Source organism: Protopterus annectens, chromosome 10.part0 (genome assembly GCF_019279795.1).
Source record: "Protopterus annectens isolate FY-2018-M chromosome 10.part0, PAN1.0, whole genome shotgun sequence".
Taxonomy (NCBI): domain Eukaryota; kingdom Metazoa; phylum Chordata; order Ceratodontiformes; family Protopteridae; genus Protopterus; species Protopterus annectens.
Genome location: NC_056744.1, coordinates 1,696,960,040 through 1,696,974,501, shown reverse-complemented (window position 1 = coordinate 1,696,974,501; position 14,462 = coordinate 1,696,960,040). Strand labels below are relative to the sequence as shown.

Sequence of the window (14,462 nt, the reverse complement as noted above, 5' to 3'; positions counted from 1 at the left end):
GTACTAGGCTATCGGTCCAAGGGCCTAAGTAAGCCTAGCCAACAAAGTTCCCTGGCTTACGCCACCCCAAGAAAGTGAATTTCCTGTGCCCCTGTCAAGCAGAGCCACAAAAGTGATCCCTGGGGTGTATTTCCTATTTCCCATCCACTCATCAAAGATTTTTCTTGAAGAGTGTTAATGAGGAACTTTGCTTGACACAGATGGGTAGCTTGTTTCCAGAGTATGGGAAGTCTCTGGGACAGGAATCTATCCCTCCAGCAAGTCCTATTTATTGTGGTGACAAGGTTTAGGTCCCTAGAGCATGCAGCTCAGAGGGATTGGGATTTCTTTAGGTGTAGCATGTCCAACAGCTCTGGGTTTGATATAGCTTTATGTGTTAGGCAGAGATCACCTCGGAGTAGCAGCTCGGAGGGATTGGGATTTCTTTAGGTGTAGCATGTCCAACAGCTCTGGGTTTGACATAGCTTTATATGCTGGGCAGAGATCACCTCGGAGTAGGCAATATGCTACAGAGTAAAGCTGGAGTTTTTTGAGACTATCAGTGTAGGACATCTGTTTGAGGCCAGTAATTCTCTTTGTGAGATACTTCTGTGGCCTTTCCAGCTGCTGCAGATGTCTTGTGAGGTACATTCCAAAAGGGGCATTGTACTCTATAATGGGTCTAATGAGTGTTGAGTAGAGGGGAACAATGGCCTCTTTTTTTCCTGGATGAGAACCTTTTTGTGATGAGGTGCACCATGTAGAAGGATTTCCTGACTACTGTGGCAATGTGATTATCAAAGGAGAGAGTACTGTCCACCTGAGTCCCAAGGTCTCATCAAAGACTGCCGCCTATCTGGTAGTTCATGGGTACAGAGGTTTTACCAAAGGGGATAACAATGCACTTTTTGGCATTGAGCTTGAGGCCATGGCTCTGACACCAGGCATCTGTCTCAGTGATGCCCTTCTGTAGGATGTCTACATCATTTGGGGACTCGATTGTAGCTCCTAGTTGTAGTCATCTGCGAACTTTGTTAGCCAGAGGCCATCTGTGTTAGCCTGTACTTCAGAGAAGTAGATACCAAACAGGAGAGGTCCCAAGATTGAACCCTGTGGTACTTCCACTTGTCACTGGTTTGAAGTCAGATTTGGAGTCTGCAACTTTTACAGTGTGGGTTCTGTCAGTGAGCCATTTGGCAACCCATCTTGTGACATAGGGATTTATACATAGTTTAGTGAGTTTAGCTATAATTCCTGAATGGAGGATGGTGTCTAAAGCCTTGGTGAGGTAAAGATAGGCTGTGTGAACCATCTTACCCTCATCTATGGCTTTGGTGACTGCCTCAAAGAAGTCGACCAGGTTCAGAAAGCAAGATCTGCCTTTCACAAACCCGAACTGGGTGGGGTCCAGAGTTTGGAGGTTACCAATATCTTTGTTTATGAATTCCATGATGATACGTTCCATGGCTTTGCAGACCAGGCTGTCAGGCTAATAGGGTGATAGTTCCAAGGATCAGTGGTGGCTCCCCCTTTTTGGAGTGGGATAACTGTTGCTGTGCACCATTCAGTGGGCAAAAATCCTGACGTGAGGCTATGATTGAGCATGGTGCTTAGGTGGGGAGCCAGTTCATTTTGAAGTTCATGTAAAACGCAGCCTGGTATGTTGTCCTGTCCCATCGATGCTGTGTTTTTGGCTTTAGAGAGTGCTGCTTTTACCCGTGAAATTGTGATTACAGGGACTCTGCATTCTTCCTGTATAGATATGGGCCATTTAGGGGGTGAGAGGGGGGTAAAGTTAGCACTGAACCTGTCTGCCAGGATGTTGGCAATATTAGTTGGTTCTGTAATTTTTGTGCCATTGTGCTGTAACTCAGAGCAGATCTGGGTGTTGCCATTGAGATTCTTGACATAGCTATAGAATGCTTTGTGTTTGTCCTTAGAATCCGTGGCAATCTTGTTTTCATAGCTAGCTTTGGAAGATCTTATAAGGGATCTCAGCTTCTTGCTGAGGCTGACCAGGGAACTCCTCCACTCATGGGATTTTACTCTCTTTTGCAACAATTTCTTCCTTCTGTTGTAGAGTTTGTTTATGGCAGAGGACCACTAGATTGGCTTCCTTTTTTTGGAGGATAGTGTCTTGGTTCTCTTTGGGTTAGCACGATCCATGCACTTGTGTAAGTGCTTATAGAGTGCATTTGTGTAGGATTCGGCAGCCGTAACTGCATTGTCCATCTGCATGGGTGTCATGAAGTTCAACACTTCTGTCTTAAGAAGCATGAAGTTTGCTTTTGAGAAATGTTTTACCGTGGTTTCCTTAATGAGGGGTGGGGGCGGGATGTGGATATCTAGGGTGATTAGCTTATAGTTGGATCTGACCAACGAGGAGCTGACCTCAGGGGTGGAACACCGGTCACTCATTTTGGTAATGACTAGGTCAAGGATATTGTTGCCCCTGTTGGGGGTGTGGATAAGTTGATCCAGGGCATTGGAATTTATGAATTCCAGAAAGCGCTGAGCAAAGGAGTTGGCACATGAGTAGTTTTCCCAGTTAATGGTGGGGTAGTTGAAATCGCCCAATATTAGGGTGTTTGGTTGAACCCTAATATTTTCCATTGTATCAAGAAAAGAGGAGTGGGAATCCTGGGGCATGGTGGGGGATCTGTAGCAAGCTACAATTTGGATTGCAGTTTTGCCCAGAGTTAGTTGCACTTGGATAACCTCAGCTGCATTATGCTGAGCAACCGACCTGGAGGTGTGGATATCCTTAATGAATATGGACACACCTCCGCCTTTGGTGTTCCGGTCTAGGTTAGATGGCCGAAAAGTGTGGTATGAGTTATAGCCTGGTAATGCAGGGGTGCTCTCTGGAGCCTTGAACCAGGTCTCAGTCACTGCACAGACATTGATGTTCTCCATTTTAAGGAGTGCCTCGAATGAGTGCATTTTGAGATTTAGACTTCTAGCATTGAGTAGCATTACGCTCAGTTTTTGCTTGCCTGTTCCTTTTATGGTGGTGAATTTGTCATTTGAATCTTGCCTAAAAAAGGCATGATAGGGGCGGCAAGAGCCTGTGCCAGTATCTGGAATCCCAGGGGTGACAGGTGCAGGCCATCTCTGGCAAAGCATCGTGGTCTGTCGACCATGTTGTCCCAGGCAGACAGATACTGGATCCCCTTAGAATGACACCAGAAGCTTAGCCAATTGTTGAAGTCAATCATTTTGTCCTTGTACTGCGGTATCATTCTGGGCGATGGCAGGATGCTACTTAGGGCTAGGGTCATACCTGCCTGGGCTACAAGATCAGAGAGTTCTTCCATGTCTCTTTTCATGTAATCCAGGGAGGTATGTCTTAGGTCGTTCACACCAACATGGACAATCAGAGTCATATTTGTACTTGTTGTGGAGTGACCTGAGTGCGTGGGTTATGTGACGGATCCTGGCACACGACAGGCAGCTGACAGTGACCTTCTCCTTGTTTAGCCTTGTGAGTGGGACATCAGTCTGCCTTACTATAGAGTCACCTATGACTAGTGTGTTGGGTACGTTGTTTTGCCTTATGGGATGTGGTTGAGTGGCACACTGAGTCTTTGGGCTATGTGTTATTTGGATTGTGTTGGTGGTGGGAGTTTGCTTGCGTTTCTGCTTTGGAGGTATCTGTTGCTTGAGTAGATTATTACTGAGAGCTTCCGCAAATGTTTTTGTGTTTCTATGTGTGGATTTTGGTGGTGTAGGTGTAATGGGACTATGTGATGAGTGTGTTGTGGTGCAAGTGTATACCTTCTCCTCTTGACTATCAAGTTCAGTCTTGGTTGGAGAGAGCTTTACCTCCAGTTTAGCTAGATAAGTGCATCTCTCACAGGTTGTAGTGTTGGGTGGTAGGAGGAGAGGGTTGTCTGTGTACATGAGGCAATTACTACATTGCCCCAAGATGCCCAGATTCATCAGATAGACAGGAGAGAACACTGGGAGCTGACCCTTAGTCATGCCTGAATAAAAAAATATTTTCCAATAGACAAGTGAGGAAAGTGAGTACAAGAGCCGTTTTTCTCTAAGCAAGTGAGGAAAGTAAGTACCAAAACTGTTTTCCTCTAGGTAATGAGGAAGGATGAGTGCTGTAGTAATTTGTAGTTTATTTGGTGCTTACTACAAGTTCTGAGCACGGATAAGCAAATTCAACTGCCAAAACTAAGAATCTGTATCTGGGTCTTGCTGTAGATAGGCTACCTAGTGCTTACCACTTCCACTGATAAGCTAGAAGGCTTCCCTCCAACACAGAAAGGCTTGGGGGCACATATATAATTATTGAGCAAACAAGGTATTAAAAACATTTAAGCACCACATAAGTGGTAGAAGAGACCATGTGGTTGCCATATTAAAAACAAAAAGATGTCACAGAACAAGAGGACAAATCTGAAGACACACCTATCTCAGAGGAGTAAGAGGAAGAATTATTTCACAGAAAAGGTGATGAATGATCAGTACAGTCTAAATGAAAAAAAAAATAGCACTATTAAAAAGTAAATGAGTTTTTAAAACTGTGAGTCAGACACGAATGAGTTCTTGGATGTGATCAGAAATGTAAAGTAAGCTGTTGGTCTATCTAAACAGGTTTGCCCCTCTGGAGATAGGTGGATCAAACTATCCTTATCTGTGATCAGAAATGTAAAGTAAGCTGTTGGTCTATCTAAACCGGTTTGCCACTCTGGAGATTAGGTGGGTCAAACTATCCGTATCTGTGATCAGAAATGTAAAGTAAGCTGTTGGTCCATCTAAACAGGTTTGCCACTCTGGAGATTAGGTGGTTCAAACTATCCTTATCTGTGATCAGAAATGTAAAGTAAGCTGTTGGTCTATCTAAACAGGTTTGCCACTCTGGAGATTAGGTGGGTCAAACTATCCTTATCTGTTATCAGAAATGTAAAGTAAGCTGTTGGTCTATCTAAACAGGTTTGCCACTCTTGAGATTAGGTGGGTCAAACTATCCTTATCTGTGATCAGAAATGTAAAGTAAGCTGTTGGTTTATCTAAACAGGTTTGCCACTCTGGAGATTAGGTGGCTCAAACTATCCCTATCTGTGATCAGAAATGTAAAGTAAGCTGTTGGTCTATCTAAACAGGTTTGCCACTCTGGAGATTAGGTGGCTCAAACTATCCTTATCTGTGATCAGAAATGAGTAAGCTGTTGGTCTATCTAAACAGGTTTGCCACTCTGGAGATTAGGTGGATCAAACTATCATTATCTGGTGCCATAATTTCTATAGCTGAATCATGTGTAAAGCATAAAGACACTCGGCAAATATTTTTGCCTATAGGACTCTCTTCTTTCTGAAGTATCTAATTAATGTGGCATTTCCTCCTTTGTGCCCTGAAGGACGCAGGCAGCATGTTTTAGTTGAGCTGTAGCATGGGGGTCTCCTATATTCTGTCAAAGTGGCTGTTTTCCACTTTAGCTAGTAGAATAAAAGGCATTGCTTGTCTCATAAAGCAGATTATTTTAACATTCTTTTCTAATTTATTTTATGAGAAAACAGGCATGTAAACTAAAGGATACAGTGATATTTTATTAGTAATAAGCAGTAGAATGCATTTGGAGAATTTAGAGTTGAGTGTACAGTGTCAAAAAGTAAAGATTTTAATCTGGGATTCATAAACAAATAGCTTAATGTGTTAATTGAATTTGTGTTGTGTGGTGATGTACAGGTGGGCCAAATCAGAGTCTCAGGCTGCACCATTGTGCTGCCTGGTGAAATACTGCAGCCGACGTCATATGCAAATGAATGTATAACGATATGGAAATGAGTAGCATTATAGTAATAAGACCAATTAGAAATGCAAATAAGAGTGAAAAAACATAGAGGAGTAATTCAGACATGTATAAAACTTGCTCAACATTGTGCATCATACTGAAAATTTGTATGCCATCTTTTTTTGGTGAACAGAGAATAACACCATGCATGTTAGAAGTAGCACCTGCATTAGCGAGACAGTATATTTTGGGAGCCATTCTTATAGCCAGTGTAATCAATGATGTGCGTTATTGCTCCCCATGTCACAAACTGATCTGACTGATTCCAAACATACTATCACCACCACTTTAAGGACATAATCAAAAGCTGTGTTGTGGACAGAGTCACCATGTAAGAGCTTGTAGAGATGTGCCATCATCATATGAAATCCCACAGTTTTTTTTTTTATACCATTTCCTGACAGCAGTAAGGTATGAGTGACTTTGACTATCCTTGTTACTGGGCCTTCCAGTGGCCATTATGGGATACAGTGGAGATATCACAGGCATCTCCCTGACAGTTATTACTTCAGTGATGTTATACCATAGCATGAAGAGGGTCATATGTGGTTACCACAGAAGGAAGAGGAGAGAAGCACCACTAAGTAGACATTCTTTGAAATAGCTCATTACCTTAAATTTCGGTGAGGCCACTGATTGTACCCACATCACCATTAAAGCTTCCATGCCATTAATTGCCAGGTGTTGTTAAATGTCCAGGGCGTATTATATAGAATGCACATGAGTGCCATCCAGATGGTTCTCACAATTCCCACATCTGGCACATGTCAAACAAATACTAGCTGTATGTGGGAGGTGATTTCCCTTGCTGAACATCGTATTGATGATGCTGAATGCACCTACAGACATTGTTTATGACACCAGTAAACAAGCTACAGAGCATGGCTGAGACTCCATAGAACTCTGCAGTGCCATAGAACTCTGCAGTGTCACATGCACAAACATCATTGAATGTATGTTCAAATGTTTGAAGGCCCACTTCCGCGATTCTTTTAGTTGCGCACTGCAGTATACCCTGGTAACCACAACCAAATATTTGCTGTCTGCACAGTGTTGCAAAGCATGGTATTATACAGACAGTTAAAACAGGAGATTACCACTGGAGGACCAGATTGACCATAGTTACTGGTAGAGGAAGTGTTAGTTGATGAGCTGTTGGCGAAACTGACAACAGTGGAAGACAGTGAGAGCTAGAGACAGGTGCAAAACATTTGTAGCACTGGCAAACATTTGGTGTCTGGTCCACAACTATAGGCCAGAATAGACTCAACATGGATTAAAACTGATGTGTGCAGTACTACACCTAGGTAGATTATGCTGCACAGTGCAGCAGACATTACCTACCTATTAAACACATCAGTGAGGGTAGAGCACAGTTGTTATATTGCTCAGGTGGGGAGAGACAGATTGAGAGGTATCAACAGTGGGCACATTGGTGAAATGGACACTAAGGATGTGAAATGGAGTGAGTGACTTGGCTAGGTGATTGCAGTAAGCCAGGTATACTCTGCAGGAAGGGGGTGATGCTTCCTGATGAGGCAAGATATCCAGATATAGTAGGTAGTTTCTCATTATGGTATCCTGGTCACAACGTACCTGCAAATTTCATTTAACTGTGCATATGTAGCCGTGACAGGCATTGTTGGATGTCCATATTGATACAGATCTTGAATGCCTTTGGCCATGGGTGCATCCTGTGTAGTAGTTGCACATAAATTAACACTGATTCGTAAGGATGAAGATGAACTGCATGACCATGACTGCTTGGTCATGCTATGTAGGCTATGTCAATGCAGGAGACCATGGTTGATCACTGGCATGAAGTGTGGGGTGGAGAAACAGTACATGACCCTGACCTACCTTTCCTGTTGGACGTATCCAGAGTGGAGACTGAGGATCATCGTAGTGCCACTCCATGGTGGCAGTGGAGATGTCCATGTGCCTCACCAGCATGTTAATTGATTGATCCAGGTTTTGCATGCACTTAACTATGTTGTTTCACAGGCTGAACAATACATTTGTCATCTTTGCCATGATGGTAATGGCATCGGTTTATGCCTCCGTGACTGCCCTCCACATACATTTTATAATGTCTCTGGCACCTAGTTGAGCAATGAGTGGGAAGTATGGCATTAACATCCACCAGAACTGCTGCTTTTGACTTCAGTCTGCATGATCTGTCGTAGTACCACTGCATACTGCTGGTGTGTAAGCAGCAAAAGAAGGTGCTCCCTCTGTAGGGGTGTTGGGCATGGTCTGTCACTTAATGTGGCAGGCAAGTTGCTCTCCTTAGTAATAACTACTGACAGTAACACTGTGCCCCTAGGCAGTGATAGGGTTAGGCCACCATCATCATCATCATTAGGATGTGATGCTGGACTGATAGGAGGCATGCCTTCTTTCACATAAGATGTCTCCATGATGGTGTGAAAGCAGACCAACACTTATGTGTAACATTGATAATATGTCACAGTCCCATTTCCCAGTGGTGCAACAACAGTACATATAACAAGGTAAACACACAATGTAAGAAAACATACCTTGTGTTTTCTGACATTGTGCCTGTGCAGAAGGTATGGCAGTGGTCAAAATCCATGAGCTCTTGCATTGACATACCACAACAGTGTCTTACTGATGTATGGAAATACAAGCTTGATGCATCTCTTGACAGCGACACATGATGGTGCAACCAATTTAGCACCCACATTCAGGCTACACTATCAGTTCTTTTCACTAAAAGAGGATCTCCTTCATGTTGGTAAGGGTGTTCTGTGATGGCAGATCCCTGCCCTTGGCCATCCTTTTGGCCAACACATTTGTAGTCAGTAAGCAGGCACAGATATGTCCAAAATCATCTGTGTTGTGCTCACACCCATGATACAGCAATAGCCACCAAAGTTGCCATGCTTGCCATATGGTAGTTTCTCGGGACATATCCCAGTAGTGGTCCAGAACGGCAAGATGGGGAAAGACTGTACTGCCACCTGGATCCTGTTATCTGCATCCACTGACCTCAGCCCTCAAAGGACAACCAATGTATACTCATCATACACACCCACGGCCTATATCTGTGTCCGGGTCTGCCTCCCTCACCCCACATATGCACTATGTACCACACCTGTACTGCAGATGCAGAGTATGTGCATTCCAAAACATCATTCTCTGAGTGAGTAGCCCACAGCGTACACAATCCACCTGACACTGTTACTCAGCCATAATTCTGGTAGGCTACTGATGCTTAAATCTCTGCCCTGTCTACCCTCATTCATCATTTCAACCATCCTTGTACTCTCCACTCCCCAGTTAACAAGCTGCTGGGGTGAAACCCGTACGAAAATAAAAACTGTTCTACACATACGATCAGCCTCTACCCTGCCACTGGCCGTGTATCCCTACCACAGCAGAGGTACATCACTTCTTTACTCAGTACATCTGTGTAGTTCTGTTCTGTAGAGATCCATCTCTACCCTCTATGCACTTCTCATCCCCCTGTCAACAAGTTGTTGTAGATCAGTACCTCTCAAAAATCCTGTCACCCCCTCCCACTTGTCACTTATCTGTCCACCATTAGCACAACAGACAAAGTATATTTTGTTCTCTGTAAGACTATCTAATCCTTTCTTACTATACTGGAGAAAATTAGCAAGATGTTCATCATAGCTGTGGCAGCTGTTTCTGTTTCAGGGCTCCTAGCATGGTAGTTATGTTAATAAGTCAGTTTACGATAAATGTCTGTGAACTGCACACTTAGCAGAATATGAACCTTGCAGTCTGCTCTAAGGCCCCTAGAGGCAACACCCTCCTTCAGTGCCATGATTGCTGGTGCAAAATCAGGCTACTGTAGATTATAGTGATATGTATAGGCTCCATACCTTGGGTGACCACTGTGCCTATTCCTGCCCCTTCACATATGTCTGTTATCATGTGACTCTGCGGTGGCACTGGCCTGTGTCCTGCTACACTACTGCCCATCATTGTACATCATGTGGTCCTTGCAACTTGTGCTGATACAAAGTTGTTGACATTTTTCTACTGTTATCAACATGTGACCATGGCTTCTGCAAGGGCTCCCGCAAGGTGCAGGAGGAGGACAAACCTACTACTTCACCTTCTGCATCAGGATCACCATGAGCTCCTATAAGGACCTACAGTGCAAGGAGGATGCCTGACAGTACCTTTCCAAGGTGGTGAATGATCCATGGGCATCACCTCCCTTGGTGAATAGTGTAACATCATTCTATTGACCTGAACAGGTGCCACACTAAATGAAAAGAAGAGATTATGGAGAGGGAGACAGACTTGTACAGGAAGTAGTAGTAATTGCATATAGATTGGTAGACAGTTTTGTACAGCTATATGCAGTTATTGGTGTTAATAGACATTATTTTTTTCTCTCTTCTCTCTCTCTTTGTTTGATTTTTTTATTTTCTTTCAGCTTCTGTGGAGGTTGTGGAAGTGATATGTCAGATGGAGGCATGCATGCCTCTCCAGGTGTTAGTGTAAAAAGTATTGTTTTTTATGCCTGCATACTGTTAATAACCTGCTTTGCTTTCCATGTTTTCAGTGTTGATACTCAGTTTTAACAATGTTTGCAGCTTGGTTTTGGTTTATGTGCAATGTATCATGTAACTAAAAGTGGAACTGCTTTACTGTCTTTCCTGCTGCCTGCTGTTCCTAACAGTGTCACAGTGTTGCACACTGGGCCAACGGTGGATGTTCTACAACTACCCCAGGTGACATCATCTGCTTTGGATCTTTGTGGCTGGCCATGTTCAGTGCCACATTACCATCTGTCCACCATGCCTTAATGCCCACTGCTGTTGGCAGCTTAACATTGATGTATGTTTACACTACATGACCTTATCAGATACACCTGGCATATCTTGGGCATGCAGCTGCCATTATGCAGTGGATGGAACAGTGACAAGGTACAGTATGAATAGTGTTCTTGGGGCAGGTGATTTGATATTATAGACATTTTTAGCAAAATTGATCTTTTTTCCATTTTTTTCTGCCCCAGAACCACCAGTTGATGATAATGCATAATTGAAAGACTCCAAGAATATTTTTTTTATGTAAGACCGTTTGTTGTGCCACAATATGCATCTTGAGAGATGTATTGAATTAGAGCTCCAAAAGGATTGAATCATTTTTAAATTCCCTAGCAATATTTAGACTAGATTAGATGCACACAGGTGGTTTATATCCTATACTGGATGGCCAGTCTGAAGAAGATTGGAGACTGTAAAGTGGTGACTGAGGAAAGTGTAGCTAGGCAGCATAGGATGGGTGGTCTGTAGAATGACGGTGGTGTCAGGGGTCGAATGGCGGAAGTTGAAAAAGGATGATTGTGAGGTGTAGTTAAGGCAGGCACTGGGTGGCAGTGAAGAGTTACCAGCTAGCTGGGCGGTCACAGCAGAAGTGGTAATGGAAACAGCTAGAAAGGTGCTTGGTGTGACATCTGGACAGAGGAAGGTGGACAGAGAGACCTCGTGGTGGAATGAGGAAGTACAGGAGAGTATACAGATACCCTAGATAGGTGGAGATATGCTGAGGAGAGGAGAACAATGAAAGTCAGTATGACAAGACATAATATTTGTGTTTTGAATGAGAGGGTGGCTAGAGGAATGGTGAGGATGCAGGGAGTAGAGTTGGCGAAAGTGGAGGAGTTTCAATACTTGGTATCAACAGTTGTGATTAATGGTGAGTGTGGAGGAGAGGTGAAGAAGAGAGTGCAGACAGGGTGAAGTGAGTGGGGAAGAGTGTCAGGAGTGATTTGTGACAGACTGGTACCAGTAACAGTGAAAGGACAGGTCTAAAAGATGGTAGTGAGACCAGCTATGTTATATGGGTTGCAGACAGTGGTACTGACAAAAAGACAGGAGTCTGAGGTGTGTGTGTGTGTGTGTGTGTGTGTGTGTGTGTGTGTGTGTGTGTGTGTGTGTGTGTGTGTGTGTGTATATATACACACACACACACACACACACCTATAAATATACATATATATGTATAGATGTAGATGCATGTGTATATGGATATATATATACAGGTGTGTGTGTGTGTGTGTATGTTTATGTATGTGTGTGTATATATATATATATATATATATATATATATATATATATATATATATATATATATATATATATATATATATAAAATAGAATTTTGTTGTTATGATCATGAAGGCAGAATTTGAGCTTGGTGCAGTGGCAACTCCGATGTAAGATAAGGAAATTAATTTTATACACAAGCAAGTGTTGATGCCTGAGCAGCTCCACTGAGGTCACTGTAGAGTAAAAAAATAAAAATAGTGGAATTCAGAATCCACAGGTCAGTCCTAAATTAATACGAGGTAGTACCAGATGATGTAGGGTGCCTTAGCGTTAAAATATAGTCATTAATTAATAGGAGGTAGTACCACGTGATGTAGGGTGCCTTAGTGTTAAAATATAGTCATGAGTTAATACGAGGTAGTACCACGTGATGTAGGGTGCCTTAGCGTTAAAATATAGTCATTAATTAATACGAGGTAGTACCACGTGATGTAGGGTGCCTTAGCGTTAAAATATAGTCATGAATTAATACGAGGTAGTACCAGGTGATGTAGGGTGCCTCAGTGTTAAAATCTAGTCATGAATTAATACTAGGTAGTACAGGGTGATGTAGGAGGCCTCAGTGTTAAAATATGTAGCTTATCCTGTTTGATAAGGAAATGAGCAAGTCAGAGGCCCTGAGGCCCTCAACTGTTACCTGATTCTGTTTGACTAGATGGCACAGAATGTGTTTTTCACAGTTTTACTTCTTAGTTTTTGTCCTGTCTTGTTGTAGTTATATAATAAAGGTCACTTCCAATTTCAGGGTTTATCCCTCTTCTGAGCTTTGTAATGCTGAAACTTTTGTGTGTGTGTCCCTGCCAGAGTGTGCTGGTTTTCAGGATTTAATAGATATAACTGTGTATTTCATGCCCCACCCCCTATATGTAAAGTGATTATTATATTTTGCTGCTGTTGTTTATTTACTTATTTATTTTAGTTTGTTAAAAATTACAGGACAAGCTGAAAACATCTTTATCATCCCTGGAACTAAAAGTCAGAGATTTTAAAGATTTACAAACCAAGAATGAGACTGAATTCCTGGAGATACAAGTAAGTAAATTGACTATGGTTTGTTCTGAATGTTTGTTTTTTTAATATATGTGATCTGCAACAAAACTGCAGGAAGTAGGCATTATGCTTTGCAGGTCTACATTGCATTACTTGAAAAATAATTTCATGGAATACGCTATCAACTGTATGACTATCTGTGGGTTGTACTGTAGAATATTTTTATGATTTGGGGCAATGATGAAATGAGTCAGTTTGAAAGCCTAATGTGTCATCAGGTTATAATGTTTATGTAGTGCTGTTGACTAACTGAATATCTTTCACTCAAATATCATTCGTCGAAAAAGGGAAAAAAAAGTCAAATCTCAGTGAACACTTTATTTATTTTCAGGGGAAAAAGCCTACTTGTAACCTCTCCATGTGGGGTAGTCCCCTACAGGGTCGGTGTTTGCATTTTCGGGGCCCCCAGCAAATGTCACGTTTGGGGTCCCCCTAAGCACTTTTAATCTAAGTATCACTGTGTCACTGCTCTCTTACCTAAGCAGCCTTTTAGTTCACACTGCAAACTTTTAGGAGTAGTACGCACAGACTGACCAGTAGCACTATGTTTGCCATCTCACAGGGACATTTGCAGTTACTGGCATTTAGTTGCAACAATGATGCATTACAGCAACTCTGTATACAGGTCTGGACTTAGGTAAAATTGCGACCTAGACCTAGGTCATTTTTCAGCCCACCCACCACACGTGCACTCCAGTCCTCCCCTCCGTTTCCTCCCATCTTGGGTTACTCATACCATGCACATAACTTTTTACCTTCCTTTTCATACAATTTGTCTTACTCTTCAGCTTTTTCAAACAGCTATAACTTTCTGTCTGCTCGGAAGTGCATTTAAAAGCTCTTTTTTTTTTTTTTTTTTTTCGTTTTAAACGGCCTTTTCATTCAATGATGGCTTCTACAGAAAATTATAATTAAGGAAAGAAATTCACTATTGTTCAGCTTTAGTTTTCCTTGCATCCTTTCAGCATAACCTTTGCTGACCAAGCCAGTACAGTAATAATCATTTAGGAAATAACTCAAATAAGCCAAGGCCCAAGAAGCCATAAGGTTATAGATGCTCTGGGATGCATTTTAGAGCATATTTATCCCAACCTTTTAATCGAATGGTGGCCTAAACAAAATCACGAGTAAGAAAAAATTGTAGTTTTTTTTTTATTCTTTCAAGGAAGATACAAGTGTTGCCTAAGGCTTAATGTTCAAGGTTGATAAAATAGTAGCTAACAATAAACTAACAAACCAGTTGTAGAGGATACACAGGTCTTATATGGGACTACTGCTTGCCTCCCTCACTTCTCACAAAAAGGCAGTCACTGCCTATAGATTCTTCTGGTGTTTGAGATAAAATCAGAGGTTCAAGTTGCCATAGTCAAGTATTTTAAGTGACTACTGACATACATATACATAGAAGGCCTCCTTACTCCTTGCTCCTAACCCCTAATGACAACCACCTGTGTATGTGATTGTGAGATAAGTGAAAAAAAAAACTTAAATGATTCCAGGTAATGTAGTCT

General features: G+C 42.2%; 1 protein-coding gene across 1 annotated transcript in view; it reads left to right on the top strand.

Moving 5' to 3' along the window:
• LOC122813919 (zinc finger protein 773-like) overlaps positions 1 to 14,462 on the top strand; it is a 109,335-nt gene that overhangs the window by 1,607 nt on the left and 93,266 nt on the right. The window contains exon 2 of the mRNA XM_044086463.1: positions 12,838 to 12,933. Coding sequence (XP_043942398.1) covers positions 12,838 to 12,933 — 96 coding nt within the window. The remainder of the gene's footprint in view (positions 1 to 12,837; positions 12,934 to 14,462) is intronic.